This window comes from Vipera berus (genome assembly GCF_964194415.1).
Source record: "Vipera berus genome assembly, chromosome: 1".
NCBI classification, from domain to species: domain Eukaryota; kingdom Metazoa; phylum Chordata; class Lepidosauria; order Squamata; family Viperidae; genus Vipera; species Vipera berus.
Window position 1 is genome coordinate 183,732,780 of NC_138202.1, and position 27,839 is coordinate 183,760,618.

General features: G+C 40.8%; 1 protein-coding gene across 1 annotated transcript in view; it reads right to left on the bottom strand.

The window, feature by feature from the left end:
- BARD1 (BRCA1 associated RING domain 1) overlaps positions 1 to 26,566 on the bottom strand; it is a 99,649-nt gene extending 73,083 nt beyond the window's left edge. Inside the window, exons 1-4 of the mRNA XM_081330604.1 lie at positions 26,360 to 26,566; positions 23,428 to 23,484; positions 9,798 to 9,943; positions 2,785 to 3,731 (exon numbers count right to left, since the gene is read on the bottom strand). Coding sequence (XP_081186730.1) covers positions 2,785 to 3,731; positions 9,798 to 9,943; positions 23,428 to 23,484; positions 26,360 to 26,454 — 1,245 coding nt within the window. The 5' untranslated portion in view covers positions 26,455 to 26,566. The remainder of the gene's footprint in view (positions 1 to 2,784; positions 3,732 to 9,797; positions 9,944 to 23,427; positions 23,485 to 26,359) is intronic.
- Between the last annotated feature and the right edge of the window lie 1,273 nt (positions 26,567 to 27,839).

Consider the following 27,839-nt stretch of genomic DNA (forward strand, 5'->3'; position numbering starts at 1 on the left):
TGGGTGGGGAATAGGACAAAACAGAAAACCTTTCTTTCTAGCTAATTCCTGACCTTTCAAGACAGTTTCTTTCTCTAAAGGTTTTTTTCTTTCTTTTTATTAAGTCTGTGTCTACTTGCTTTCTTTAGACTTTAGTTTGTACACTCACTATGTTTACTACGGTGGGATATATAGGTTGATAGTAATCATCACCACTAACATCCCTCATAAAAGAGTTTATTGTACTTTAAAAGTATTCTTTGGCATTTTTTTTCTTTTCCATTTTCACAAGCAAAAGGTTATTTTTTTTAAAAAAATAAGAAATTAACTAGGAATCACACAGGTAAAAGCTGACCATAAATAAAATCTTACTTAACTTTATTGTGGTCATTAACCAGCAGAAGAGAATTGGTATTCAAATATTCAAAATATCCAAAACTAAATTGACAATATTAGTACATAAAGACAAAAAATATTGGTTAAAAGATAATCTTAAATTAAAATAGGCTAAAAAGCTTGCGAAGACATATACAACAAAAAATAAAATAAAATAAGCAATCTGGATAATATAAAGTTGTAATAGCTATATAAAATGGTCTTTTGAAAGGGTCTTAAAATCTGGCTCTGCCAGCTGGCTTGGAGCCTTAATTGGGGTGCTCTGTGCTGGAGGTGGTTGACAGGGTAAGAAAGAAAATTCCATTCCCATTGTTGTCTTTTTAGCTTTTAGCCTATTTAATCCTTACTAATTTTAACTGTTTTATATTTATCTTTTTACATATTTAAGCAGCCCTGAGTTGCTACAACAATGAGATTGGTAACATATAAATTTAATAAATAAAATACAAATACTATACAAATATGCATAGCCATTTTCTTTTCCATTTTCAAAGGAAAATGTTATTTTTTAAAATTAGGGAATTAACAAGAAGTCTTCTTCTCTACTTCCTCTTTTACTGCTTTGGGTGTCGAGGGAGATGCAAAGTTCTGGTTCTTGCTCTTATGACGGCCTCAACAACTGTTAATTGATGTTATTGTAATGTGTCGAAACAAGGGGTCACACATGATAAAATCTGACAATAAATAAAATCAACTGTAATTTCATCAGTGGTATGCTAGCAGAAATTCTTGATCACTCTACCAGCAGGGAAAGGCTAACAAGGGAATCCAGAAAAGACTAAAGAGGGAAGAATGAATTCCTATTATAGTTAAACTTCCTTCAGTCAAGATAGTTAGATTAAGGGCAGCTGTAATTAATTTCCCACAAATATCCAGTGGGAACTAAAGAAACAGAAATCCTAATTTCCCTCTTACAAGTACCCCCATCTGAATGGCAGGATTCAGCAGCCTATCAATTTAGCTGACCTCATTTTGGCTGATTAAGATTAAGGGCTATGCAAATCTTTCACAACTGCTGAAGTAACCATGTCTATTTCCAGATGCTGCTCCCATCTAGTCTATATGAATGTGCATACACAGCCCCTTTAATTCACTTACTTAGGCTAGTATAAGTGTCTTGGAATTTTTGACTTGGTTTGGCAATATCCACATGTCTGAGAAAAGGATTTATAGGAGGTACAACCACAGCTTTATTTGGTGCCACCCTTATCCTTCTTTGGAAAGAACTAGGAGAAAGGAATTTCATCTCATTATGCAACTGATCCCAAGAAAACACCTTGCAATTTGAAGGAATTGGTTCCTTGAATTTCATTTCTAAAAATCAGTGTGCCTGGCTGAGGAATTCTGGGACTTGAAGTCCACAAGTCACAAAAGGGCCAAGATTGAAGACTCCTGGGCTAGCCACTCTGAGTCTCATCCATAAAAGTGAGGAATACCTCAGAAAGGCAGAAAACTTTTCAAACTAAATGCAGCAAGGAAAAAACAACTACAAGGAAAAATGAAGCCCTATAGCAGGGGCCGGCAACCTGAAAAAGCAAAAGAGCCACTGGGAACCGGTTCCATCACACATAAAAAAAAGTGGGAGCCGTGCGCGTGCATCCACGCACGCGCATGCGCAAAAACAAAACAGAGCTACCGCCTGCAAATGGGCCGCGGCAGCTTTCTAAACCAGCAGCAGCAGGTCTCCAAACGGGTTATCGGGCGGAGGTGCGCGCGCAGCTCTCCAAACCTTTGGAGAGCTGCGCGCACCTCCGCCCGATAACCCGTTTGGAGACCTGCTGTCGCTGGTTTAGAAAGCTGCTGCGGCCCATTTGCAGAGCTACCGCCTAGAAGGTAAAGTTTGATAATCTTGAAAATGCTACATTTTTATCTTTTCAAACTGAGACAGCTGATATGCAATTTGGAATTCTCCTGGACTTGTAATTCCCATTGGAACAAGAAATAGAAGCCAAGGGAGAGCCAAAGGACATCATTTTCATTGGCAATATTTTGGTGTCATGTACTCCCTGAGAACAGACTAGTGCCTAATCTTTTGCCTTCAGGAATTGATAAAAAGTATTATTTTCTGTAGGGAATGACAAGTAAACATTTCAATTGGGGTTGCTTCTACACACAAATCCTTACAATGCACAGAAGCAAGTAATAAGCATCTTTCTTCTAATGACTGAAATAGCCTTACATGCATTCCCAATGTTGAAAAGCATTTCTTTTCATGACTATAATATCCACAGAACAGCAAAAGAAACTACGTACAATATACTATAACACAGTATCTCTGGAAAATTGAGGATGTAGACTCTGTTATATGAATTTAATGATTTAGAAATATCTCTTGCTGTTGTGTAATGGTAAAATAGAAAAATTGTTATTTTACTGAGAAAAAATATTCCAGAGAAGAGGTTAGCTTACCTCAATAGAAGCAGTATGGAGTAGAGACTCCCCTTTATGGTTTCTCTTGGCTGATACGTTTTGGGGAAATTTCTTGAGGAAAACCTGCCTTTCAGCACAATTTCTGGAGACTTTTGGAAGTTCTGGGTCACTGGCACAAGCAAAGTCTTCTAGGTTCTGTAGGGGTGATGTGATTCCAGGCAATTGTAGAGATGGGGAAGAAACTGCATAGTCCCTAAAAGGAAAGGCTGCCACAGAATTCCCGGAAAACTGCTCTGAGGCCTTTTTCAGCAATCGTGACTTCCGGTGGATAGCCCCCTCTTTTGTTTTGTGACACTTAGGCAAAGATATGTGAGAGCGAGCAGACTGCCTGTCACACTTTGACTGAGTTGTTTCCTTTGCCAAGGAAAGCCACTCTTCAGAAGTCAGATTTCCCCCAACATTAGGCACAAGAAAAAAATTGCAATTGTTACTCTTCTCTTTAGGTTTCACAGGTCTACCATTGCTTGTTGAGAGTTCACCTGCATTCTCTTCAAGCCCTTTCCTGTTGATCAGCCTCAGTTCTGAGGTATTTTTTGAGCCATAACTGGGGATTGGATCTTTGCTTTCACTTAGGCCTACTTTATAGCTTTCACTGGAGTTTCCCTGTTGGCCCCTGAAGGTGTCCCCCAGCTGGTTGAAGTCTGTTAAATTCTTTTTTCTTAGTTCTTTCCTATATTCCTGCTCAGGTGTATTTTCCTCTCTGAAAGGCTTCTCATGAGGTGAAGAAACAAAGTCATAGATGGAGGTTAAGTTACAAGACCCACTGTCCTTGACTGATTTCTTCAGCTGCTCTGATTTCTTTGGGCTTGTCTTCAGGATGAATTTCATCCTCCTACTGTGAGGACTGAAACTCATTTTGATTTGTTTCTTTTTAGCTGCTGCTTCTCCAACTTTCTGTCCCAAAGTAAACGCATTATCTTCAGGATCTGACAAGGAAACAGGAGAAAAAAAATTCAGTTCTATGTATACTATAAGAATATTAACTCTTATTAGTGGGATTATTTGTATCTGCACTGTTTCAGTGAACTGTCAGGGCCCTACCAGAACATTGCCATTCAAAAGGGAGGGGGAGCATGGGCTATTATGGACTGAGGATGTTTCTGCATCATTTCTATTTTCACTTTGATGTATCTGCATGGGAATTAGGGAGGGGGGAAAACTCTCAGGGGCATCTGTTTTAACTCCTGCTGGCTAGCAAGGACAAGGTACCAGGGAACGGATGGTTATCATCTTTTTGGCTCAAAGTTCTCACAATATCTTCATCCCAGCTGATTGGCTCCTGATGGACTTGGGGGCATTGGGATGGGGGTGGAGAGATAGAACTTTTAGCTTAAGGCTTTTGCATGGGAACTTCAGATTCCGCCTTACTTCTCTGCAATCGCTTTCTCTCAGTAAAAGATCCTTTTGAAATGATGTGTTTCAAGAGTTGTGCTTTCATGAATGAGTAGCTGAGGCAGGACATTACATTAGGTGGAATCTGCAAAGTGGTCAACCCGGAGAGGTGTTCGCCCTACCGTGGGGACCATGCAACAGATGTCTAACCAAGGCAGCAATCAGGAGAAATCGAGTGCTGGGGGGAAGATGATGCTGAAGCTCACCCCAGCACAACCTCTGCTGAAGGGACAGAGGGAGCTGCCAGCCTGGAGGACTCCTCAGAACCAAGGAGGTCCATTGGTGTGAGGAAGAAGACTGGGAGAGGAGGACAAAAGGAGTCATCCTCACCTGAGGCAGCCATCAGCCCAAATGGAGAGGAGTTAGAGGCACTGGATGACGATGATGGCCTCACTTGATTAAATGATGCCCTTCATGATGGAAGTGTTCCAAGACCTAAAGGCGCGAGTCTCTAACCAGAGCAATGAGGGACGACAACCAATGAGACCGGACTGTGAATGGGGGAGAACTCTCTCCCCGGAGCACTGTGACTGACACAGAACCTCAGATGCAGTGGCAGCCACCAGTGCTGGGACTCCAATGCCTTGGGACTCTGTAAGAGCAAACACTCCAAGAGCTGGAGATGAGGGGGGTCACCAACGTGAACATAAAGCACACCCCCTTGGAGTGAAATTCAACAGAGACCCCCAGCAACTCAGATTTTTCCTGGCCCATGTCCTCACTTACATGCAAGAGTATGGCTGCGAGACCCCCACCAAGGGGGGCAGAGTCAGCCTGGCACTGGAGGACACTGCCACCAGATAGATGGTGAGCCTCCACAATGCAAATGTCCTAGAGCTGCAAAACCTCAACCGCTTCATGACAGCCCTAAGACCATGCTTCAAAGTCCCCTTGGCCAACAGCAAAGCTCAAGATCACATTATGACAATGAGGCAAGGATGTTGCCCGGTAGCTGAGTACACTGAAGAATTTCGGGATCTGGCTTGTCAACTCAGCTGGCCAGAAGACATCCTTGTGAGCTGTTTCAAGGATGGCCTAAAGAACGACCTATACAATCCCTGTATTGTGAGTGCCCCCCCACATGCCTCCAAGACTGGTGTGTGCTAATTGAGGAGGCCAAAATTGACCAAGCCCGTAATAGGTAAAGCTCCAGCAAAGTTTGGAAAAGGTCACCCCCCCCCCAGAGAGGAAGAGGGAAACAAGCAGACCTCAACCCCAGCCGGTATGTTCCACTGCTTACTTCAAGTATGGGAAAGAAGGCCACTGAGTGGCTGAATGCAGGGCAAAGACCCCAGCCAAGAAGGGAGAGCATGCACCAGGCGGGTAAACCACCAAATCCCAGTCTCGCATTAGGAAGACAGCCCTGAAAAACACCCAGGTCATGGAGTTTGACCCCTCACCCAAATGGAGGGAGGGAACTCCGACCCCACCAGAGTAAGAGCAAGGGTTCTCGGACACAGACTACAATGTAAGTGGGCCAATCACACCAGTGACCATGCCTATAGAATTACACCACATTGATACTGAGCAGGATGCTTCTTTAAAAGCCCTGCTAGACTCGGGATATACCAGATGCCTGGTTAGCCCAGCCTTAGCGGAGAAGTTAGGAATCTGCTTGAGAAGGCTAAAAAACCCCATCACCTTCTGCCAATTAGATGGATCAGTTGCAGGAGCATCCTGGCCACTTTTGCCACTGTGCTCCCGGGAATGAAAATGGGAGCCCACTCAGAGACTGGGAATGGAGAGGCTAGTCATCCTGGGGTTAGCATAGCTGAAGAAATGGAACCCATGGGTGGATTAGAGGAGAGAACTCCTAAAATTCTCAGGAAGGAGTAGACACCCACAGTGCACCAAGCACTGCACCAGTCACCTGAGGAGCCCCCATCAAGAAGCAGTGGCAGCTGCGAGGGGAGAACAAACACCAGACATACTAAAAGAATTTCAAGACCTGAGAGATGTATTTAGTGAGTGTGGATCAGATAAACTTCCTCATCAACCCACCAACTATGTTATCAAGATCATCCCAGAGGCCAAGTTGCTGAAACCCAAACTTTACTTGATCACCCCTAGGGACCTAGATGAGCTGTGTACTTCCATCAATAAAAATCTAGCCCAGGGTTCATCCAACTGGCCCAACCTAGGGTGGTGGCTCCTGTCCTATTCCGAGAAAAGAAGGATGGCTTTCTTCATCTGTGTAGATTATACAGGTTTGAATGCAGTGTGCGTGGACAATGTGTAGGCCCTTACCCTTATGAAGAACATACTAGCCCACCTAGCCAAGAGGAATTTTTTTCTTCAAAATTAGACTTGTGGGAGGCTTATTACCGTGTCAGAATCAAGATAGTGGATGAATGGAAAACCGCTTTCAACTACCCGCTAAGCTGCCTCCAGTTTAAAGTGCTCCCCTTTGGACTGGAAAGAGCATCCTCAGTGTACCTTGATGACATCCTTATTTAAACAGAAATGAAAGCGGAGCATATAAAGCTGGTCACAGCCATATGAAAAAACTCTGTACAGCCTAATTGTATGGAGTTTCACAAAGAAAAGATAGATTACCTAGGCTATCATATCTCTCATGAGGGTTGAGATGGATCCCAAGAAGATGCGGGCAGTGCTGGAGTGGGCACCTACCCGAACCAGGAAACAATTGCAAAGTTTTTTGAGGTTTGCCAACTTTAACTGACAGTTCATCCCCTTGTTCACTCAGATAGGCCTTCCCACCATCAAACTGCTAAAAACAAAAGGGGAGGACAAACCAAAATGCAGCCAACCCTTGAAACGGACTATGGAATGCCAGGCAGCATTCAAAAAGCTTTTCTCTGCCGAGCCAATGCTAAAAGACCCAGACCCTGAGAAACTTTTGTCATCTGGGCCGACATGGCGATATTGTGGTGGGGGCTGTGCTATTGCAAGAAAATGAGGGAGGGGGAATTACAACCATGCACGTACACATCAAATTTGCAGATGACACTAAGTTGGCAGGAATAGCCAACACTCGAGAACATAGGCTTAAGATACAGAAGGATCTTGACAGACTTGAACATTGGGCGCTATCTAATAAAATGAAATTCAATGGTGAAAAAAGTAAGGTTCTACATTTAAGCAAGAAAAACCAAATGCACAGGTATAGTATAGGTGGCACCTTATTCAACAGTAGCAACTGTGAGAGAGATCTCAGAGTCCTAGTGGACAATCACTTAAATATGAGCCAGCAGTGTGCTGCAGCTACCAAAAAAGCCAACACATTGCTAGGCTGCATTAACAGAGGAACAGAATCAAGATCACATGAAGTGTTAATACCACTTTACAATGCCTTGGTAAGGCCACACTTGGAATACTGCATCCAGTTTTGGTCACCACGATGTAAACTCTACACCTTCTCAAAAGACAGTTCCGGTGGCCCTCACTTAAAAAGGACACTGAAAGTTATATTTCCAGCTGCCCTATATGTGCAACCGCAAAGCGGAGGCAGGCAAAAACATCAGGTTTACTCCAAACAATAGCTGAGCCATCACCACCCTGGAGAGATTTTATTATGGAACTCCCCAAAGGTTCAGGAAACACTGTGATCTGAGTCGTGACTGACTTATTCTGCAAGTAGGTCCATTTCATTCCCTTGCCAAAAAATTCCAACTGCCAAAGAATGTTCCTGCACCACATTTATTGCTAACATGGAGCACCACAACACATTATCTCGTATAGAGGGGTCCAGTTCACATCAAAGTTCTGGAAAGCTTTTCAGGACCTCCTAGGAACTGACCAAGGACTCAGTTCTAGTCATCATCCGCAGACAAATGGCAGGACAGAATGAACAAACTCAGTATTGGAACAATATTTGGTGGTCTTTTTATGCAACACCCAGTCTCTAGACTCGGGAGCAGCCGATGACCTTGGTTCCCACAAGACAAAAGATTATTTTGACTAACAAAGCACTTGGGCAACCCCCCTCCCTCTGTTCTATGTGGCAACCTAGAATGAGAAGGAAAATGGCTGCAGCCATGCTCATTTGTAGAGTTGACAGTTTAGGTATAATATCTGACCAAAACGTCTGCAAAGAATCTACATAGTTCCACATATATAGAGAGCTAGTTTCCATGCAAAGTTATATCACAATTCAATACTATAAAGATGAGTATTATGGTTACTCATAGTACAATACATCCTGTTCTTCCTCCTCTTACTGAGATTACTTTCAGATTTGCAGATAACATGTTGTCATTATGTTAAAGTAAGGTTTGCCTCAAAATAAAGGTCAAAGGAGGGTAGAGTTGTTGTTCAGTGGTAGAAACATTCTTTAAAAAACAGAAAATAAGTTCAGTCAGAGTCTATCCAAGCAGGCCTAAGGAAAATATCTTGATACACCTGTACAGCCATGGCCATCTTGTTAGTTGTTGTTGTTAACTGCGAAGTCGTATCCGACGCATCGCAACCCTATGGACAACGTTCTTCCAGACCATTGGCTAAAATGGGTTTGCTTAACAACTCTTACAAAAAAGGTATAAAAGATGAGCATGGTCATGTAGTGATCTTCTTAACCAGCATGACTTATGATCATAATTTTAGGGTCCATTACAGTGATAATTCAAGGGTTACCTATATATTTAAAAAACGTCTACACAATGTTATTCAAGTACCATATTCATCTTTGACTAAAGAAGCTAGGCCACAATTTTTTCTCCTTGCTAAGGGGAAAAAGATTGTTGTTTTTTAGAAGGACAAACGTTGTGCTAATGGATTCATATTTATTTCCTGAAGTAACAAATTACAATATAGTTATTAAGCTGCTGCACAACGGGAATGGAAAGAATCTTTAAAGACTGAGGTCAAAAACTTTCTATTAATTATACACATTTAGTTCAATAAAGCACTACATCCAGAAAATATGGTTTGATCTGTCTCAAGAGAATCTATTGGAGTTAGCTGTTCAGAGGCAGCCAAGAATATTGGATTAAGCTTTTTTGGAATATATGCTTAAAACCAAAGTTCAAGGTCCAGGACAATAAGGGTAATTAATAGAAAATGAGTGGCTCTACTTTTTTTCAAACATGATTTCATCAAGTTTTTGCTACTGCCCCACATTTTGTTCTTCCAAGCATCTTATCATGCAACACTGTGTTCTTTGTCCTTTCCAGATATATTCTTCACTTTACAGCTCCTGTAAAGTGGCATGAGCTGGATGATTAAAAACAGTCAGAGAAAACAATACAGCTAATCGTAATGGAGTCTCCCCATTGTGGGCGAATGTCGAGGGGTGTGTGTTTAAGTGAACTGCCTTATTTATTATGTCATCTTTGCTCTCTCCAATGTATTCATTAAATGAATGTTAAGTGGAATATGGGGTGCCTCAGGAGTGGGGGAAACCCTAATGCAGATACAAGCCCACTGTCCCTAGACTCCCAATGCCTTCCCCACCCGAGAAACCCATATTCTGCTTCCCACCCTTCTCCACTGTCGCTTGGGTCTCGTCCCCACCCTCACCATCGATTAATTAATTAATTAAGAGTCCATTTTAAATGTACATGGCAAAAAGAGTATTGAAAGATGTTTTTGTTCTTTCAAGCTACGTAATTCCAGGTTTCAAAAAGTATTATTTCATTTACCTAAGAAGTCCTTGTCCTGCAGAGTTTGCAGCTTGCTATAGAGTTTGATGATGATGTCTAGTTTTCTGTTTATTTTCACATCCTGTTTCATGGTTGGCACCTGACATATTGGGCAAGCTGTGCCAATACAGTTGCCTACACAACTTCTGAAAAATATAAACATGATTTCATATAAGAAAAACTACACCTGAATAACAAACTACAATTTCTAACACATGGTTAAAGAAGTCTTTATCTTAGAAATTAAAATATACAAGACAATTGTTTACAATACACTTAAAATGCTGAAGTCTTCACTCATAGCCTGTATGTGTAATTTAGAACAAAATGCACAAGTAAGAAGAAATTACAGAGAGACAATGGCATTAACGTTTGCATGCTCCCTCTTCCTGGATTATATGATTTACTTTTCTAATGTCACCAGGATTAACTAAGGCTATCCATAACAAAAATTTCAAAAACTCTAGCTTCATACTTGGTTATGTTTATATGAATCAGTTAATGATAATTACAATCCCTGAATCAAATAGGAAACTCACTGTAGTCTAAACAAATCAGTCAAGGTTCTCTGAAGTTCTATTTCTGATACTTCATATTGTTATAAACAATGTCAACTCAGCTGCTAACAGGTTGCAATATATTAGGAAACTCTGGGTTCATTTCACATTACTCAGTATTTAACAATGGTTATAATGTATCAAACATATACTGTACATCATCTCAATAATTTGTCTATGGAGATTCTCAGTCATCCAGGTCATGGTTATCTCAAAGATGCTTTTTCAAGAGGCAACTGGACTTTGTTTTTGTCATGGTTCCGACAAATGCAGTACTTCAAAGAATTTCAAGGCATTCTTTACCTTAAAGAAACTTTTATTATACTTGCACAGCTTTGGCACATACATACTGAAGCCAAAATCTGAATTCTCCCCCCCCCCCGAATTATTAAACACAATTCCCTCCCTTAATTAAACATCATAAATCACACTTTCCAATTAGTTTAGAATGCAAACTTTCCCTTCTGTTTAACAACCTGCCAAATTCTTATCTTCTGTTATTACAAACATCCTTGAGATACATTCTCCCTACTCCCCCAGCATCCATTAGCTCTAAAAGTAATATATGAGTTAAAGGAAGGCTACATCTCCCTATGTTGTCAAGCAAGAACATCTGATGTTAGCAGCACTGACATCCACCCCCCCTTACAAAAAGGATAGACCCTGTACCGTAATTAAAAGCCCATGTTAGGGACTATCTTTCAGTTTGTTCAGGTGTTTCTCATAAAACCTTTTGATGAGTCAGTCGGCTTTCACATCACTAGATTTCACCCAAGTCGCTTCAGACAACAAATATCCCTTCCATTGTACTAGGTACTGAAATTATTGTAAGCAACCTCTGCGAAACCCAGGAGGTCTGTCTAGTTTTTTTGTTGGTGTGAAACATAACATCTGAGATATTGCTCCACCATATCGTTAGCAGATTCCGCAGCCCCATTGGTAGCTGGATGGAAAGCAGATGATAGGCCTTGAGATAAACCAATTAATTTAAGAAAACTCCTCCAAAACTTCGCTATGAACTGCACCCCCCATCTGAAATTATTTGCTTAGGGGCACCATGCAGCCGGTAGATATGTTTCAGAAACAATTTAGTGAGTCATTGGGCTGATAGGAGTCCTTTGCAAGCAATGAAATGAGCCTGCTTCGAGAACAGGTCTATCATAGTCCAGATGACAGTATTTCCTCTACTTTCAGGTATGTCTACAATAAAGTCCATAGCTATTTCTTCCCATGGTTGAGAAGGGTCTGCCACCAGCTGCAGTAACCCAGGGGTTTTCCCTGGAATTCTTTTCATGGAGGCACATACGGCCCAACTCCTGACATAGTTTCCACATGCCGTTTTAGCCCCAGCCACCAAAATTGCCAGCAGATGAGATGTAGTGTTTTTAGATATCCAAAGCATCCAGCCTGTTTTATGCCATGGCTGTTTGAGAGCATTAAGACAGAGGGCTTCAGGCAAATACAGTTTCCTCCCCTTGTAAGCCAAATCATCCCTGCATGTTAGGGAGGCTTGATTGTCTTTTAACCATTGATCAGTGAGGAGCTTTTCTTTTTATTTTTGCCCCAGGGTCATCAGGGTTAGGGGCCCTGCGAGGTGTGAGTTGAGCAGCAGTTTGTGGACTGGGGATGATTGCCTCATTAACCTCTTCGCGTTTGCTTTTGTACTGGGGTAATCTCGACAACGCATCAACTAGGAAGTTTTTTCCTCCCGGTTGTTGAAACGGTTAAAGTACTGTGCCCACCGCACTTGCTTTGGGGACAATTTGCGGGGAGTTTTCAGTGCCTCTAGATTTTTGTGATCTGTCCATACTTCAAAAGGCACCTTGCTCTCTTCTAGTATCGTCAGTTTAATAGTCCCCACCTAATTGCGAAGGCCTCCTTCTCCCAGACTGCTCATCTCCTCTTGCTTTCAGTAAATTTCTTAGAGGTATAGGCACAGGGTTGCAGGACTCCACTTTTGTTCTTTTGCAGTAATACAGCTCTAACTGCCACGTTGCTGGCGTCAGCTTGAATTACAAAGGGCTCCCCTGGGCAGGGGTGCTTTAGAACCGGTTCAGCAGCAAATAGTCTTTTTAAATTCTCAAAAGCTGTTTGGCAGCTCATAGTCCATGCTAGTGGTTGGCCTGGTCGTGGTTTCCCTCCTCCTTTACCTGTTTTTACTATTTCTGTAAGGGGCAGGACAATCTCGGCAAAGGAGGGAATGAATTGACAGCAGAAGTTGGCAAAACCTAGGGTGCTCTGGAGCTGTTTGCGAGTCTTTGGGGGTTGCCATTCAATTATAGCTTTCACTTTGGTTGGGTGCATTTCAATGACCTCATTGGAAATTCTATAGCCAAGATAATCTAATCAGGTTTGGTAAAATTCACATTTTGACAATCTGACATAAAGTTTGGCATTCAATGGTTTCTTTAACACTTCTCTCACCAGCCTTTTATGGTCAGTCATATTTGTACTGTATATCAGGATGTCATCAAGATAGACCAGAACCCCTTTGTATAAATGATCATGTAGGACCTCATTAATCAACTGCATAAATATGGCTAGGGCCTCCTACAGTCCAAATGGCATGACTTTGAACTGGTAGCTTCCCAAGGGACAGTTGAAGGCAGTTTTCCACTCATCCCTCCTCCTTTATTCTCACCTGGCAATATGCTTCTCTCAGGTCTAACTTGGTGAAGTCGCTCCCCTTTGCCAGGTGGGTTAGTAAGTCCTTCAGGAGGGGGAGGGAGTATTTATTTTCCATACTCACTGCGTTCAGACCTTTATAAGCAACACTAAATGAAGAGACCCATCTTTCTTTTCTTTAAACAACACAGGGGCTCCCACAGCAGACTTGGCCCATTCAATGAATGCCCTTGCTAGGTTTGTATCCACGTACCACTGCATCTCCTCCATTTCAATGGAGGACATAGCGTACATTCTTGGTCGTGTAAGTTCAATGAAGCAATCAGTGGGTCAGTGAGGAGGCAAGGTATCGCATTCTTTGCTATACTCCAGGGCAGGCCGGCTGGCTTGCTTTATCTTATGGATTTGTTCTTGTTCTGTACCAGCCTACTACCGGCCCTTCAGAAAAGGCAGGGATAACCCCTTTACAAAACGGCAAGAGGCTGGAACTAAGCCTGCCAAATTTATTGACATAAAACAGAGCAAATAGAGCAAACAGAGCAAACAGAAACACGAACCATGAAACAGGAGCTATTCAAACGGTTGCCTTCAGCAAACCAGCCATCCCACACATTCCCCTTTTAAACAGTTCAAGGCGTGGCTTCTCTCTGCCTCCTTCCGAGGTGCCCCATTGCCTTCCTCTGTTTACTCCTGATTGACTGCCTCCTGCGTCGGGCGTCCTTGAACAGGGCCAGCTGTGAGTCATCTTCATCCACGCTGTCAGGATCACACAGCTGGGTCTGCGTCGTAACCAGATGGGAGGGGCCTGGCTGAGGGCTCTGTGGAGCCTCAGGGCTATCCTCTGGAGGCTCTCAAACACCCCCTCCTCCTCCTCTGAATCGTCCAACCCAACTGCCGAACCCACAGGCTGACCCTGAATCACAACAGTTCTTTTGCTTTGAGAGCAATGGATGGGTCCCCTGTAAACCGCCCTGAGTCCCTCGGGAAAAAGGCGGTATATAAATCAAAATAAAATAAATAAATAAATAAATAAATAAATAAATAAATAAATAAATAAATAAATCATTCCCACAGTCCTAGGAGGAAGAGATGGGGGTCCTCCAATTCAGGGGCTTGCTCACTGTATAAATTATTCAGCCATTCAGATGCCTCTCCCTGTAGGCCGGACACAATCATGTCAACCCTAGCGGCTGGGTCTGGGTAGAGGTAGGAACAGCAGTTCAAATGAGAACGCACTTGGTTGAGAAAAAAAATCAGTTTCTCTGAGTCCCCATGAAAGGTTGCTCTGAAAGGTGGATCAAACACTGGCTGCTGGGCTCCCCACTGTGATAGTTCTTCCTGCCCAGTTGCTTCTGGTCCCATCCTGAGTGCTGCTGCATGCCCAGGGGTTGCACATTCAGGGGCTGTGGCCACGCCACCTGCTGGTGTAGTCCCCTCAATGTTTGCTGGATGGGTGGGGATTGCTGCTGGTTCTCCCTCATTTGTGGGCCCCTCAACGGTTGCTGTATGTTCGAGGGCAGTGACCAATCTCCTTGCTGTGGTCATCCTCCCACCACTGCTGATCCCCTGGCTTCTGCACCACCCCAAGCTGTTGCAAGGCCTCTTATTAGCTGTGGCAAGCTCAGAGGTTGCTGACTGTCTACCTGCGGGGGCTGCCAAACTCCCCATTGCTGCAGAGACCTCATACTAGGGTTCTCTCTCTCTGTAGGGCTGGAGGCACTGGCAGTGGAAGACAGGGTCTGGAAGGCTGTGTGATCTGCAATGGAGGGGCTGTAGGCTCCTCTCAGTAGGAGTTGATTTCTGCTTCTCATCTCTAGCTTTTCAAATCTTTCCAATGACTCACACGAACCTTCAGTGGCAGACGATCTGGTAGCTCTCCACCGGTCTGCTTTTGAAACTTCTGAGGGTGGCCAGGCAGTCTCGAGGCGTCTGGAGTCTCCACTGGGATGGGCCTGCTCTGAGGGCCAAATAGGCTCTCCTAGCTGGGAGACCTGCCAAAGTTTTTCTTCCCCCGGCTTGTTATCTGTCGCTTCCCCCCCTGGGATAGCAGCAACTGCTGGGTTGCTAACTTCAAGCAGTTTCTCTTTTCCCATGATGAAATGTTCTCTTGAATCTCTGCCAGCTTCCCTCAAGTCTGGAGAGAGCGGCTGCGGTTCAATACCCCTAAATAGTTTGAAAAGTTTAAGATTTTGGCTTAATGTCATGGTTCCGACAAATGCAGTACTTCAAAGAACTTCAAGGCATTGTTTACCTTACAGAATCTTTTATTATACTTGCACAGCTTCGGCACGTACATACTGAAGCCAAAATTCCCTGAACACATCATATCAAACACAATTCCCTCCTTTAATTAAACATCATAAATCACATTCTTCAATTAGTTTAGAATGCAAACTTTTCCTCCTGTTTAACAACCTGCCAAATTCTTATCTCCTCTTATTACAGTTTTGAGATACATTCTCCCTACTCCCCCCAGCGTCCACTAATTCTAGCTATAAAAATAATATGAGTTAAAGGAAGGCTACATCTCCCTATATTGTCAAGCAAGAACATCTGATGTTAGCAGCATTGACAGTTTTTTCTTTTAAGACGTTTCGCTTCTTATCCAAAAAGCTTCTTCAGTTCTGACTGGATGGTGAGGAATGGAGTGATTTATATTCCTTGCAGACAGCTAGTCATTTGCATTCTTTTAGAGTCACTTAGACCACCTGGAGATTTATCTGTGTCCTCAAGGTCACCTAAGTGGTGCAAATGGGTGTGGAGCTTTCTTGGAACTGCTGAAAGGACTGAGTTGTAGACTAAAGATAGATGATGTTGTTCAATTTTGACACAGGGCTTCTTTGACCCCTTTTTCAAACCACCGGTCCATTGTCCAAAACGTGGACTTTGCTGTATTCAAAAGAATGGCCTCTGTCTTTTAAATGCAGATGAACTACTGAATCTTCTTCTGATGGGTTTGTTCTCCTGTGTTGTATCATGTTTCTGAAGTGGTTGTTTCCCCAATGTACAGATCTGCACATGTCTCACTGCATTGTACTGCAGATACCACATTGCTTAGTTTGTGTCAGGTTGTGTATTCCTGAGATGGACAAGCTTCTGCCTTAGTGTATTCTTGGGTTTAAAGTGTGCATGTATGTTGTGTTGGCTGAAGATCCTCTTGAGCTTTTCAAATATTCCTGCAACATATGGAATGACAACTTTGCTGTTTATTGTTCTCTTCTGTTATGGAGGAGCTCTTGCTGGGTCTTTTTGGGGGGGATTTGATGAAGGACCACTTGAGATAGCCACACTTTCTGAGGGCTTCCTTTATGTGGTTTAGTTCTCTTTCTTTCCCATTTTTGCTGGTATGCAGACATTCAGCCCTCTTTCCCATTTTGTGTTCCACTTGGTGAGAATGAAAAGGTAAATATTGATCTGTGTGTGGGAGTTTTCTGTAAATTTCAATATTAAGACTTCTGTCTTCCTTAATGTGTATTGCACAGTCCAGGAAGGCTGGACTATTTTCCTTAACATCTTCCCACTTGAATCTGATGTATATGTCCAGAGTTGATATGTTTGGTGAATGCTTCCAATTCCTATGTGTTGATCTTGACCCAAGTATCGTCTACATACCTATACCAGCAAGTGGGTGGAATTCATGTGAAGTAGTTTAGGGCTTAGGTGATAGAATCAAACTCAGCCCAGACCACATATGTCATGCTGGACCCCTGCCAGACCACTACCTAGACAAAAACATGGATGCACCATGGGTTCATCTGTGTCCTCCATTGTGGCCAATCTCTACATCGAAGAGATAGAAACTAAAGCCCTGAACTCCTTCACAGGAATTCCATCCACTCACTGGTACAGGTATGTGGACGATACTTGGGTCAATATCAAAACAAAGAAATTGGAAGCGTTCACCAAACCTATAAACTCTGTGGACAGATATATCAAATTCATGCGGGAAGATGTTAAGGAAAATAGTCTAGCCTTCCTGGACTATGTTTTTTGTTAGAAACATGGGTTCTGTAACTATGGTAACCAACTGAATCAGTGGTCATGATCCATCCAAGAATTAAGCACATTTTAAACTTAACCAGAATCAAGATAAAATAAACTACCAGATATCAATGAGGTGATGAAATGCTTAATTTTCAATAAAAAAACATCTTAAGAGTTTTATAATTAGATTAAAGAAGTTTGAGGAATAAAATCTGCAAATTAGATTCTCATTTTATGTAATGAGCTCTGGTTAACTCTTAGAATGAAAACAAATAGGACTTTTTATGCTTCTGTGCTGTAGGATAAAAGAAGGATAAGTCTAAAGACAGTGTCATGGTTCCGATAAGAGACACAGTTTCAAACAAAATGCAAGCATTGTTTATCTAAAAAGTCTTAATAATGAGACGAAACATCAGCACTCATGGAGGGATGCCAGAATCTGAAATCTCCTCCCCCCCAAACCCATCATAACACACAAACAATCCCCACCCTTATCTACACATTATAAATCACATTATCCAATTAGTTTTACATATGAGGTTTCACTTCCCATTCTGTACGCGGGCTTTCTAATCTTCTCACAACATCTGGGTAGATTTCCTCCCCCCCCAAATGAAGCAATTAAAGTAACAGGCTGTCTCTTATATTGTCAGTGCAAAAACATGTCAATGTTTGCAGCACTGACAGACAATAAGCAACTCTATGCTGAGGGAAAAGCCACATCTGCATTAAAACAATTGTTCCACTATTATGCTAGAGAATATCCTTAGCTATGGCTTTTCAAAATTATTCCCAATAGTTAGAATCATAATGGTGAAAAAAGCAATTTTATGTATTTTTCAGTGCCACACTCCAAATTTAAGGATCTTAGACAGATGGCTTTTAAGTTCTACTTGAACATAACCAATATGTAGGATATGCCCACCTCCTACTCTGCTTAATTAGTTTCACTGTCATACAGTTCATACCATTAGAAAGTTTTTTTCTACGTTAATTAGAATCTGACTTTCTACAATATAAATCCTTTATTCCAGTTCCTCCACTATGGAAAGAAAATGTATCTTGGCCTTATGTGGTATCTTTCAGATATTTAAAGAATTTATCCTTTTCAGGTTTTTTTTTTGAAACCTAAACAATGTCTCTTCCTAGGACTTCATCTTGACTCTCCTGATCACCTCAACAAGCTTCTCTGAGCTTGTTCCAGTTCATCTGAATTTTACCTACTATGGTGCCCAGAACCAGATACATTACCATGGTGAGATCTGACTCAAGCAACATTTCTTTCCTGTAATTTGGACTATTTTGTTGTTGAAGTGCATTTTTGTAACCACAATAGATTGCTGGCTTTTTCAACTTACTATTGGTATTGGTATAAATCAGACCATAAATAACTGAATAATAAATCAAGTACTATCATTACTAAACCAGGTATCCCTATACTACTGTATACGTTTTATGTTTGCTTAAGTGAATATACTTCCATTTATTTTTTAAATTTTCTTTTTGCTTTAATCCCATTTTTCTATCATATTCAAAACATATTTTTGAATTTTATCTTTTTTTAAAAGAAAATTTTATTGGTTTTTTAGTTTTACATTTAAATATTTGAAAAGCAACATGGCGGCTGAGTTGGTCAATAATTCAATAACATACAAATATCTTTAATACAGATCTCAAACTATTGCATTAAATGTTTCCTATTTTCCCCTTGGTATTTACTGTCTCATATTTAAATTAATACAATTCTTATTATATCTATTAAATAAAAAAATAACTTTCTTACATTTATCAATAATTTTTAGTTTTTACATATCCTAGTTGTTTTAACATTCAATCTTTTTAGACAATCAATGTCCTGGTTAATTTTTCCCAAATTTTTAGTTTCCCATTAATATTTATATTTAACATTTGATATTTATAATTTCCAAGTTTTGTATAACCCCAATTCCCTTTATCACAATTCATCACAAGATCTAATGTTCAGGATACATGTCTTATAAATTTGAATTCTCACCATCTTACATCAACTAACTAGTAATACAATATAATATTCTTATTTTCTGGTAATTTCCAGATATCTTAAGTTTAGTAACCAAAATTCCTCCTATTTCAACATTTAATACTTCCTGTCTTTTTCTCTTAATATCTACTATATCATATTTAAGCCAATAGTTATTATTACCACTAAATAAAAACATATTTATTACATTCACCGATAGATTTTTAGCTTATATATATCTTAATTACTTTTACATTTACCTTTATAAGTAAATCAATGTTCAAATTTAACTATTAATATTTATACTTCTAAGTTATAAATGACCAAAGTTTTATCTCATCTCATAACAATATCTAGTATTCAAAATACACATCTTATCTATTTGAGTATATTCTATTTTAATTCTCACGAGTAAGTCAAAACCCCAATTTTCTTCAGTCTTATTCTGGCTTTCTTTCTGTGCCAAATCATCTTCCATGTCTGTGCTTTTGAGTCATCAAACAAATCTCCCTGTCTTGTTATGTAGATGTTTGAAGTAGAAAAGACCATCCGGTCACCATTTTTTTGAGAGGACTAACAAATACTCCCTCTATTTTTTCATCTCAATGTAGTTGTCCAGAACTATTTATCTTCTCTTCAATCAGTTCTTCTTCTTGATCCTCAGGTCCCTTCTGATTTATGTAGAAAGTCCATATTTTTTTATGTAGAAAGTCCATTATTTTTCCATATTGTCAGTCCCTTTTTTGGGTTTTCCACTGACTGTATTTGTTGATCAGTTGAATCTTCTGTCATAATCTTTAATTGTTCCACCTTTTCTGTTATATTCTGTGTAGTTGATTTTTAGTTGTAATCAAAGTTTGAGTTCGTATATCTGGGCTGACATCTTGTTCTTTTCTGTAACCTCTTATTTCATCAGTAGCTGTAAGAATAGTTTGATGAATTGCTTTCAACATAGACAGAATCTTTTCCTGATCTTCATCCATATTCTTTTAGTAATGTATTACGTTAAAAGTTTTACAATCAGAGAATGCAAAGAAAGATTTTGTCACTGAATAAGGAACACTGCTGGGCTTCTCATAGCTGATGTCTGAAGGTTACATAAGTCTTATCCATTGTCTGGGCTGCTGGCCAAGTTCTTTTCAGCAACACTAAATTGTAGTATCAGGTTTAGCCACATGATGTCGGCCCTACCATTTACAGTTTTCTTTTAAATCTGGAGTTTTTATAATCTTTTCAGTTTTGCTTCTTTTTTATAAGTAAAAACCCCAATCTTCAGTAAGCATAGAAAATCTTTTAGTCCACAAACTTTAAAAAATAGAACTCCAATTAGGATCAAATTATTCTTTCAATGTTTTAAACTCCTCTGGATAGTCAGTCGCTGTTTCTAGAGGGAGGGATAAAATCTCCCTTCCCTCTCCACAGGGGGGAAAGTATCAAAGCACATTAATAGAAAGTTATGTGGAAGGGAAAAGTGTGGAAGAAAAAGGTGCACAAGCAGCAGGGATGACCGCAGCTTGGAGAGGATTGTCAGGAAAAGGCCATTCAAAAGTGTTGGGGACTTTCACAAGGGGTGGACTAAGGCTGAAGTCAGGGCATCAAGAGCCACCACACACAGACGGATCCTGGACATGGGCTTCAAATGTCGTATTCCTCTTGTCAAGCCGCTCCTGAACAACAAACAACGTCAGAAGCGTCTTACCTGGGCTAAAGAAAAACAGACCTGGACTGTTGCTCAGTGGTTCAAAGTCCTCTTTTCTGATGAGAGCAACTTTTGCATCTCATTTGGAAACCAAGGACCCAGAGTCTGGAGGAAGAATGGAGAGGCACACACTGCAAGATGTCCAGTGTGAAGTTTCCATAGTCTGTGTTGATTTGGGGAGCCATGTCATCTGCTGGTGTTGGTCCACTGTGCTTCATTAAGTCCAGGGTCAACGCAGCCGTCTACCAGGAGATTTTGGAGCAATTCATGCTTCCTTCCGCAGATGAGCTTTATGGGGATGCTGACTTCATTTTCCAGCAGGACTTGACACCTGCCCACACTGCCAAAAGCACCAAAACCTGGTTCAATGACCGTGGGATTACTGTGCTTGATTGGCCAGTAAACTCGCCTGACCTGAACCCCATAGAGAATCTACGGGGCATTGCCAAGAGAAAGATGAGAGACATGAGACCGAACAATGCAGAAGAGCTGAAGGCCGCTATTGAAGCATCCTGGTCTTCCATAACATCTTAGCAGTGCCACAGGCTGATAGCTTCCATGCCACACCACATTGAGGCAGTAATTGCTGGAAAAGGGGCCCAAACCAAGTACTGAGTACATATGCATGCTTATACTTTTCAGAGGTCCGATATTGTTCTATGTACACTCCTTGTTTTATTGATTACATGTAATATTCTAATTTTCTGAGATTGTGGATTTGGACTTTTCATGAGCTGTACGCCATAATCATCACAAATATGACAAATCATGGCTTGAACTATCTTGCTTTGCATGTAATGAGTCTATCTCATATATTAGTTTCCCCTTTTAAGTTGCATTATTGAAATAAATGAACTTTTGCACGATATTCTAATTTTTCGAGTTTCACCTGTATTAGCTAATCGCCCAAATTTGTATAACCTACAGATCTGATAAGCATTCCTTCCAACTCTCCAAGTCATTCAAAAGCTATTGAGTTGCAGCCTTGCAAGTAGATTACCCAGAATTGAAATTTGAGGCACCCTAACTCTTGATTCATATTTCCAATCTGATGAGTAACTATTTATGAGCACTCTTCCAGTATTAGAATTAGAATAACAGAGTTGGAAGGGACCTTGTAGATCATCTAGTCCAACTTCCTGCCAAGCAGGAGACTCTACACCAATGGTGGCAAACCTATGGCACACATGACAGAGGTGGCACTCAGAGCCCTCTCTGTGGGCACACACACCGTTGCCCCAGCCCTACCTCCCTCCGCAACCCCCTCTTCACTGGCAGCCCCCCCAGAGTACAGTCATCCCTGAGCATGGCCCGTGTGGACTAGCGCAGCCAAGGACATGGCAGCTGGGCAGTGGGAAAAAGACTCCGCCCTCGCTTTAAAAAAAATATTTTAAAAGGAAAAAGAGAAAAAAATAAAAATTACAAAAATTACATGAAAAGGTTTACAAAATAATTTAAGATAAAACTAAAATAAAGTACAACTGTTTCAACCCAATTGGTAATACATTTCAGTCTAATTTAATGCAGGAAATCCAATCCAAATGAATTTTTTATATGTAGTAGAACCAGCATCACATGCAATATGAAGTACCATTCCTAAAGATATGCAAAAAATAATCCAAAAACTGTTACAGGTTTTGTATATATAGTTTTCAGAGACCACAACTGAGACTGGCAACTCTGTTGCTAAGCAAACTGATTATTAAGTGAGAAATCCAGTAACAGGGACTGTGGTTTCCAGCTTGAAACTGACAAGACTAATCAGTTTCACTCCTTCAGCTTTTTTTTGCTTCCTAACCATTCCACACTGAGATAATAGCAAGAAGGGAATCTATGTTTGTATTTACTCATTGGACAGGAAGGGATTACAAGAGAGTAAGCAGGCATAATAGGGAACCCACACGGAAAGCAATGTGGCAAAACACAGATCAGGCATAAGAGATTGCCTGTAGAAATTGCTTGATTTCTCCCCCCCACAACCAGGCCCCTTTCACAAAGCAGAGACGAGAGAGGAAAAGATTACAAGACAGTAAACAGGGACACAATGAGTAATATATAATACATTATGTTTGCATAATGTACTTCTAGCTTCCAATCCAGAGTGTGCTAAGGACTGCCAGCACCACTATATTCTTTTTTATGTGTATTCCCCATTGTGTGCCTACTTATTCTCTTATAATTCCTTTCTCTCCAATCCTCTGGTCTGCAAGGAGGAAAAAAACAACAGGTCAGGCATAGGATAACATGTACTGACTGTAATGGCAATCACATGACTGAGCTATGCTGCAAAGGTTGTAAATGCAGCATTAGTTATATTTTTTTCCAGCATGGTCATAACTTTGAAGGTATGCTGAATGAGTAGGTAAGCAAGGGCTACTTGTAATTTGTATATATAGGCTCTGAGTGCTTCTAGAATATTATACTGATAGGATGATTTGTGTCCCTATGTAGAGTGGAGGGTATTTAAATCATAATAAATATGTCAAACCTAACAGAGGCTTAAATAATTTAATCTTTATTTCATCTACAATGATATAAAGAAAAAACACTACAGCAAATAAGTGCTTTGCTGAGAAAGACAGGTATAATTACATTGGAAGATATAATCGTACTAGCAACCACAAATAGAAAGCAACACAGGATATTTACTTCAGACTAAAAACATTATCAAAATAGGCAACTTTGGGGAAAGCTTTATAAGAGTTCATTATTTATTTTTCACATTTTTGAACTGCTCCTCTCCCTCAGAGTAATGACATGACTCACAGACAGAAGACATGTTCACAACTTCCTAGGTTCACAGGTTTCTTCAGAATGTTAGTGCTGTCAAGGAGAGAATAAATGGAATTGAGTTATTTCTGTACTAAATATTAGAATAGACACATTTTCAATGCATCCCAAGATAGATAATATCAAGATAAACAAGCTATGTAAACACTATTTTTTTCATCATAAAGAAACTGTGTATTAAGAAAAAAAATGTGTTCATCTTTTCTACTCAGATAACATCACTCTAGGTAGCTGCCTCTTGGGACAAGCTTTACATGTGAAGGATTCCACCTCCAATACAGAAAAACATGGCTGGCAATGTAGTGTCAAGAATGGGTTGCAAATTCCATGGGTGTACTTCTAGAATTTGGAGGACAGTTTGAGCTTCCCTCTAAAGCAAAGGCAAGTAGGTTTACAATAATTAAAGCTTTGTTCGGTTGTGTCAAGGCAAAGGAATAGCCACCGAAGAAATTAATTTTTTCCTTTTTTTCTATAGTTTGTAATATTTTATTAGATTATAGAATAAAATACAAAAATACAAAAGCAAATAATAGGACACAGTGGGGAGGAAAAAGGGAGGAAAAGTGAGGGGGAGAAGGGATTAACATTGAACCACAACTTTTTACTTTTCCATAATATTATAAACTAGCCATTTCTATAACAACGAATGAATCTAATCAGTAAAAACCAAAATCCCCCCCCCTTTTTTTAGTCATCAAGTTTTTGACACCTTGCTAAGCACTGGTGGTACTCAAATATTGTCATGTCTTAAAAGTGGTACAATCTGTGAAAAGGTTGAAAAGCCCTGAATTACAGCATTGTTCAAGTTATTTCTCATAGTACATTTTTTATATATTTCAACAGTGTTATACAAATATCAAAGAGGCTTCTGCACAGAGGGAGGCAGACATTAACAGGATGGTTACTTCCCCAGCTGCCACTTATTCCAGTGTGAGGGAAAAGTGAAACAAAGTTGTCTTTAAATGTGCAGATAAGAAGCTACAGGCTACTTTTGTATATCTGTTTCTGGATTGCAGCAACCAAAATATCAAGATCTATGGATATTCACAGCAACTTCAGTGACAAGGTTTTAATGGCATGCTACCTTCAACTGTGCAAACCAGTGTTGAAACCCTTTATTCATTCTGCAGTATTGCTATGATTTTGCCACGAAAACATCAGAACCCAAACCCTAATGACAGAATGACTAATGACTCTAGAGTAGTGTTCCTTGCCCAGGTCAGCCTTTATAACCTGGCAGTCTAGTTGTTGAAACTGCGATTCCTAATTCATTTGATGGACTCTACATTGAGGAAGGATGACCAGTGCCAACAAAGTAATTAAGTGTTATCAGGGAAAGATAGGGAGTCACATTACTGAACATTCTTCTAAAGAAAATCATCCCCTGAATATAAGTGAAAATGTCTACATATAAGGAATTCCCTAACTTATGGAATAGCACTCAATTACAGTAATCCCATCTACAATTGCAAACTCCCATTTCAAGCAGAACCACATCTAAAAGGAAAAATGAAAAGAATTTTGCTTGCAGTACTATCCCTTGCTGAAAGCCAGTCTGGTGTGGTGATTGAGACATTGGGCTAGAAACAGGGAGACTATGACTTCTACTTCACTTTATGCTTGAGCTCTAGGGAGGAGACAAGGGCAAACCACTTCCAAAAATTTTTGCCATGAAAACAGGCAAAAGGACTTCTCCAGGAGTCAACACTGACTTGAAAAACAAACAAAAGCAAACAAAAACATCCCTCACTAATGGCCAGATACATTCTCAAATAGATCCAATGTCTGAGGGGCTGCAACAAAGAAGAGGGGGTCACGTTATTCACCAAAGAACCAGAGGGAAGGACCAGAAACAACCGTTGGAAACTGATCAAAGAGAAGCAACTTGGAATTAAGTGGAAACTTCCTGACAGTGAGGACAATTAACCAGTGGAACAGCTTGCCTCCAGAAATTGTGGGCGCTCCATCACTGGAGATTTTTAAGAAGAACCAGGGGTGTCAAACTGCCAGCCCATGGGCCAGTTGCATCATATGGAGGCAGCGCCCACCCCAGTTCTGGCAATGCAAAAAAAGTTGCGATACATCGCAACATGTCATGGCGAGTTTGACACACGTGGACTAGACAGTCACTTGTCTGAGATGGTAGGTTCTCCTGCTTGAGCAGGAGGCTGGACTAGAAGACCTCCAAGGTCCTGTCCTATCCTATCCTATCCTATTCTCTGCTGCTTGATTTTGTTAAAAATACCACTTGCTGAACATTTTATATGGAGCCAGAAAAGGCTGGAGTAGATCAATACATATGCTACCTTAAATCATTAATTTACCTAGCTTGTTGACAAGTTTTACACAACTCACTAAACCGGGGGGGGGGGGCTGTAACCATGGGAGTTGAAGTCCACAAGTCTTAAAGTTGCCATGGTTGGAGACCCCTACACTAAACAATATGGTCTGCTGGCACGTTAGTTAGGGAGATCAGTTAGTTCTGCGCTGGAAACATCCACAGGACCGCTGATAACAGCAAAGATTAAAAGCTTCCTGTATTTCTTTACTCGTTATCGTCTGGATAGTTGCAGTCCTTACTTGTTAGCCCTATCTTAGCATGACGGTGTAACCCAATCACAGCAACTTTCTCCATAAACTGCGGTTAAGAAAACCACTGCCTCGTTGCTTACTCATTAAATTCAAACGTAGAAAGGAGCTCTGAAAAAGAGCTCGTCAACCGAACCGTTTGTATATACCAGGGGTAGGCAACCTCGGCTCTTTTATGACTCATGGAAAAGAGCCGAGGTTGCCTACCCCTGGTATATACAAAGCGATCTTATTTTACTTAATAAGACTTCATTTCCAAATCCCTTTTCCCCAATCAAAATCCCTTCCGCCCTCCTTTTTCTCAGGCATAATCGGTTACCAAAGAGAACACTTCAGGCACTCGGCCAACCGTCTCAAAGCCAGCCGCGTTTCTTTCCACGGGGTTCTGGACTGCGGGTGCTGCTCCTGCGCCATGTGGCTGACGGGCTCAATACCGGAATGGCTCCGGAATTTACCGGGCCTTTCCCGCCAAATACAGGCCAGAAGACAGACCCAGCCCAAGAATCGGTTCAAATTGTGCGCTTTGGGACTTATACAACACGCGCATGTCAATTTGCGAGGGCGCACGCGTGAGATTGTAGAGGGCAGAGATTGATACTCTCAGGGATTTGGTTGCTCGGTTTCATTGCTCAGCTTGAAGCTCTTTTTTTAATTGACCCATGCAGATAATAGAAAAAAACCGTACTGATTTCATCCTTATGATAATTCTAATCCCCCCCTTAGTTGACGAAAAAGAGTCAAGGAGTCGCATGAACTAACTCTATGGTACATTAGGAACCGGAGGGGAAAATTTGCGTGTGCGCATACGTATCCTGTTACGCTAAGGTCTCGCGCCTCTGATTGGTCGTTTCGTTCGCTCGGTGGGACGGTTTGATACGAGCTCTGCGACCTTTGCGCCTTGTTCATAGTGAGGTTTATGGGGAAGGAGGTTTGCTAAAGGAAGTGAGTACGTATGCAGTCTGGTTTAACGCGTTTATCGTGTTAAACCAGACCCATGAGGCTGGTTTCCCCGTATAATTTCGTGTATTGTGTTGTGAAGCTGAATATCGCAGAAGTAGTTTCCAGGTTTTGAGTTAAGATATTTTCCCCGAACGATGAATGAAGAAAAAAAAATCTTAAAGAGAGACGTGTTTTGGGAAGACAAAGAATATAATCCCTGTACATTTATTGATAGCTGGAAATATTTTGCAACAGCCATTCTGTGCGTCGTTCCAGCAGCATGATAGTTTAATAATGAATGTAGATTAAGCAACTACGTATATAGTAATTCCTTTGAAGTAGTCGGAAATCTCAGCATGAAATTATAGATTCTGCCGTGGTTTGCCTAATGAACCTTGTTCAATTGATTAGAGAGTTGGCCACTGAGACAACAAATTGCTTATGCTTTTAGGAAATTTACGGACATTTAAATATATATATATGTGACAACATGACCGTCTTTATAACAGAATATAAGACATCCTACTAATAAATACAGTAAATTGTGTTGTTTAAGTGTTCCCTTTTTTTGAGCAGTATATAAAAATATAATATATAGTTATATATTATAATATACATAAATATAAAAAAGATGCTGAGACTCTGGAAAGAATGCAGAGAAGAGCAACAAAGATGATTAGGGGAATGGCTAGCGGCTCATGTGAAGAACGGTTGCAGGAACTGGGTATGTCTAGTTTAAAGAAAAAAAGTATTAGGGCTGACATGATAGCAATGTTCCAAGTCTAAGAGACTGCCACAAAAAAGAGGGGATCAAACTATTCTCCAAATACCTGAAGGAAGGACAAGAAGCAATAGATGGA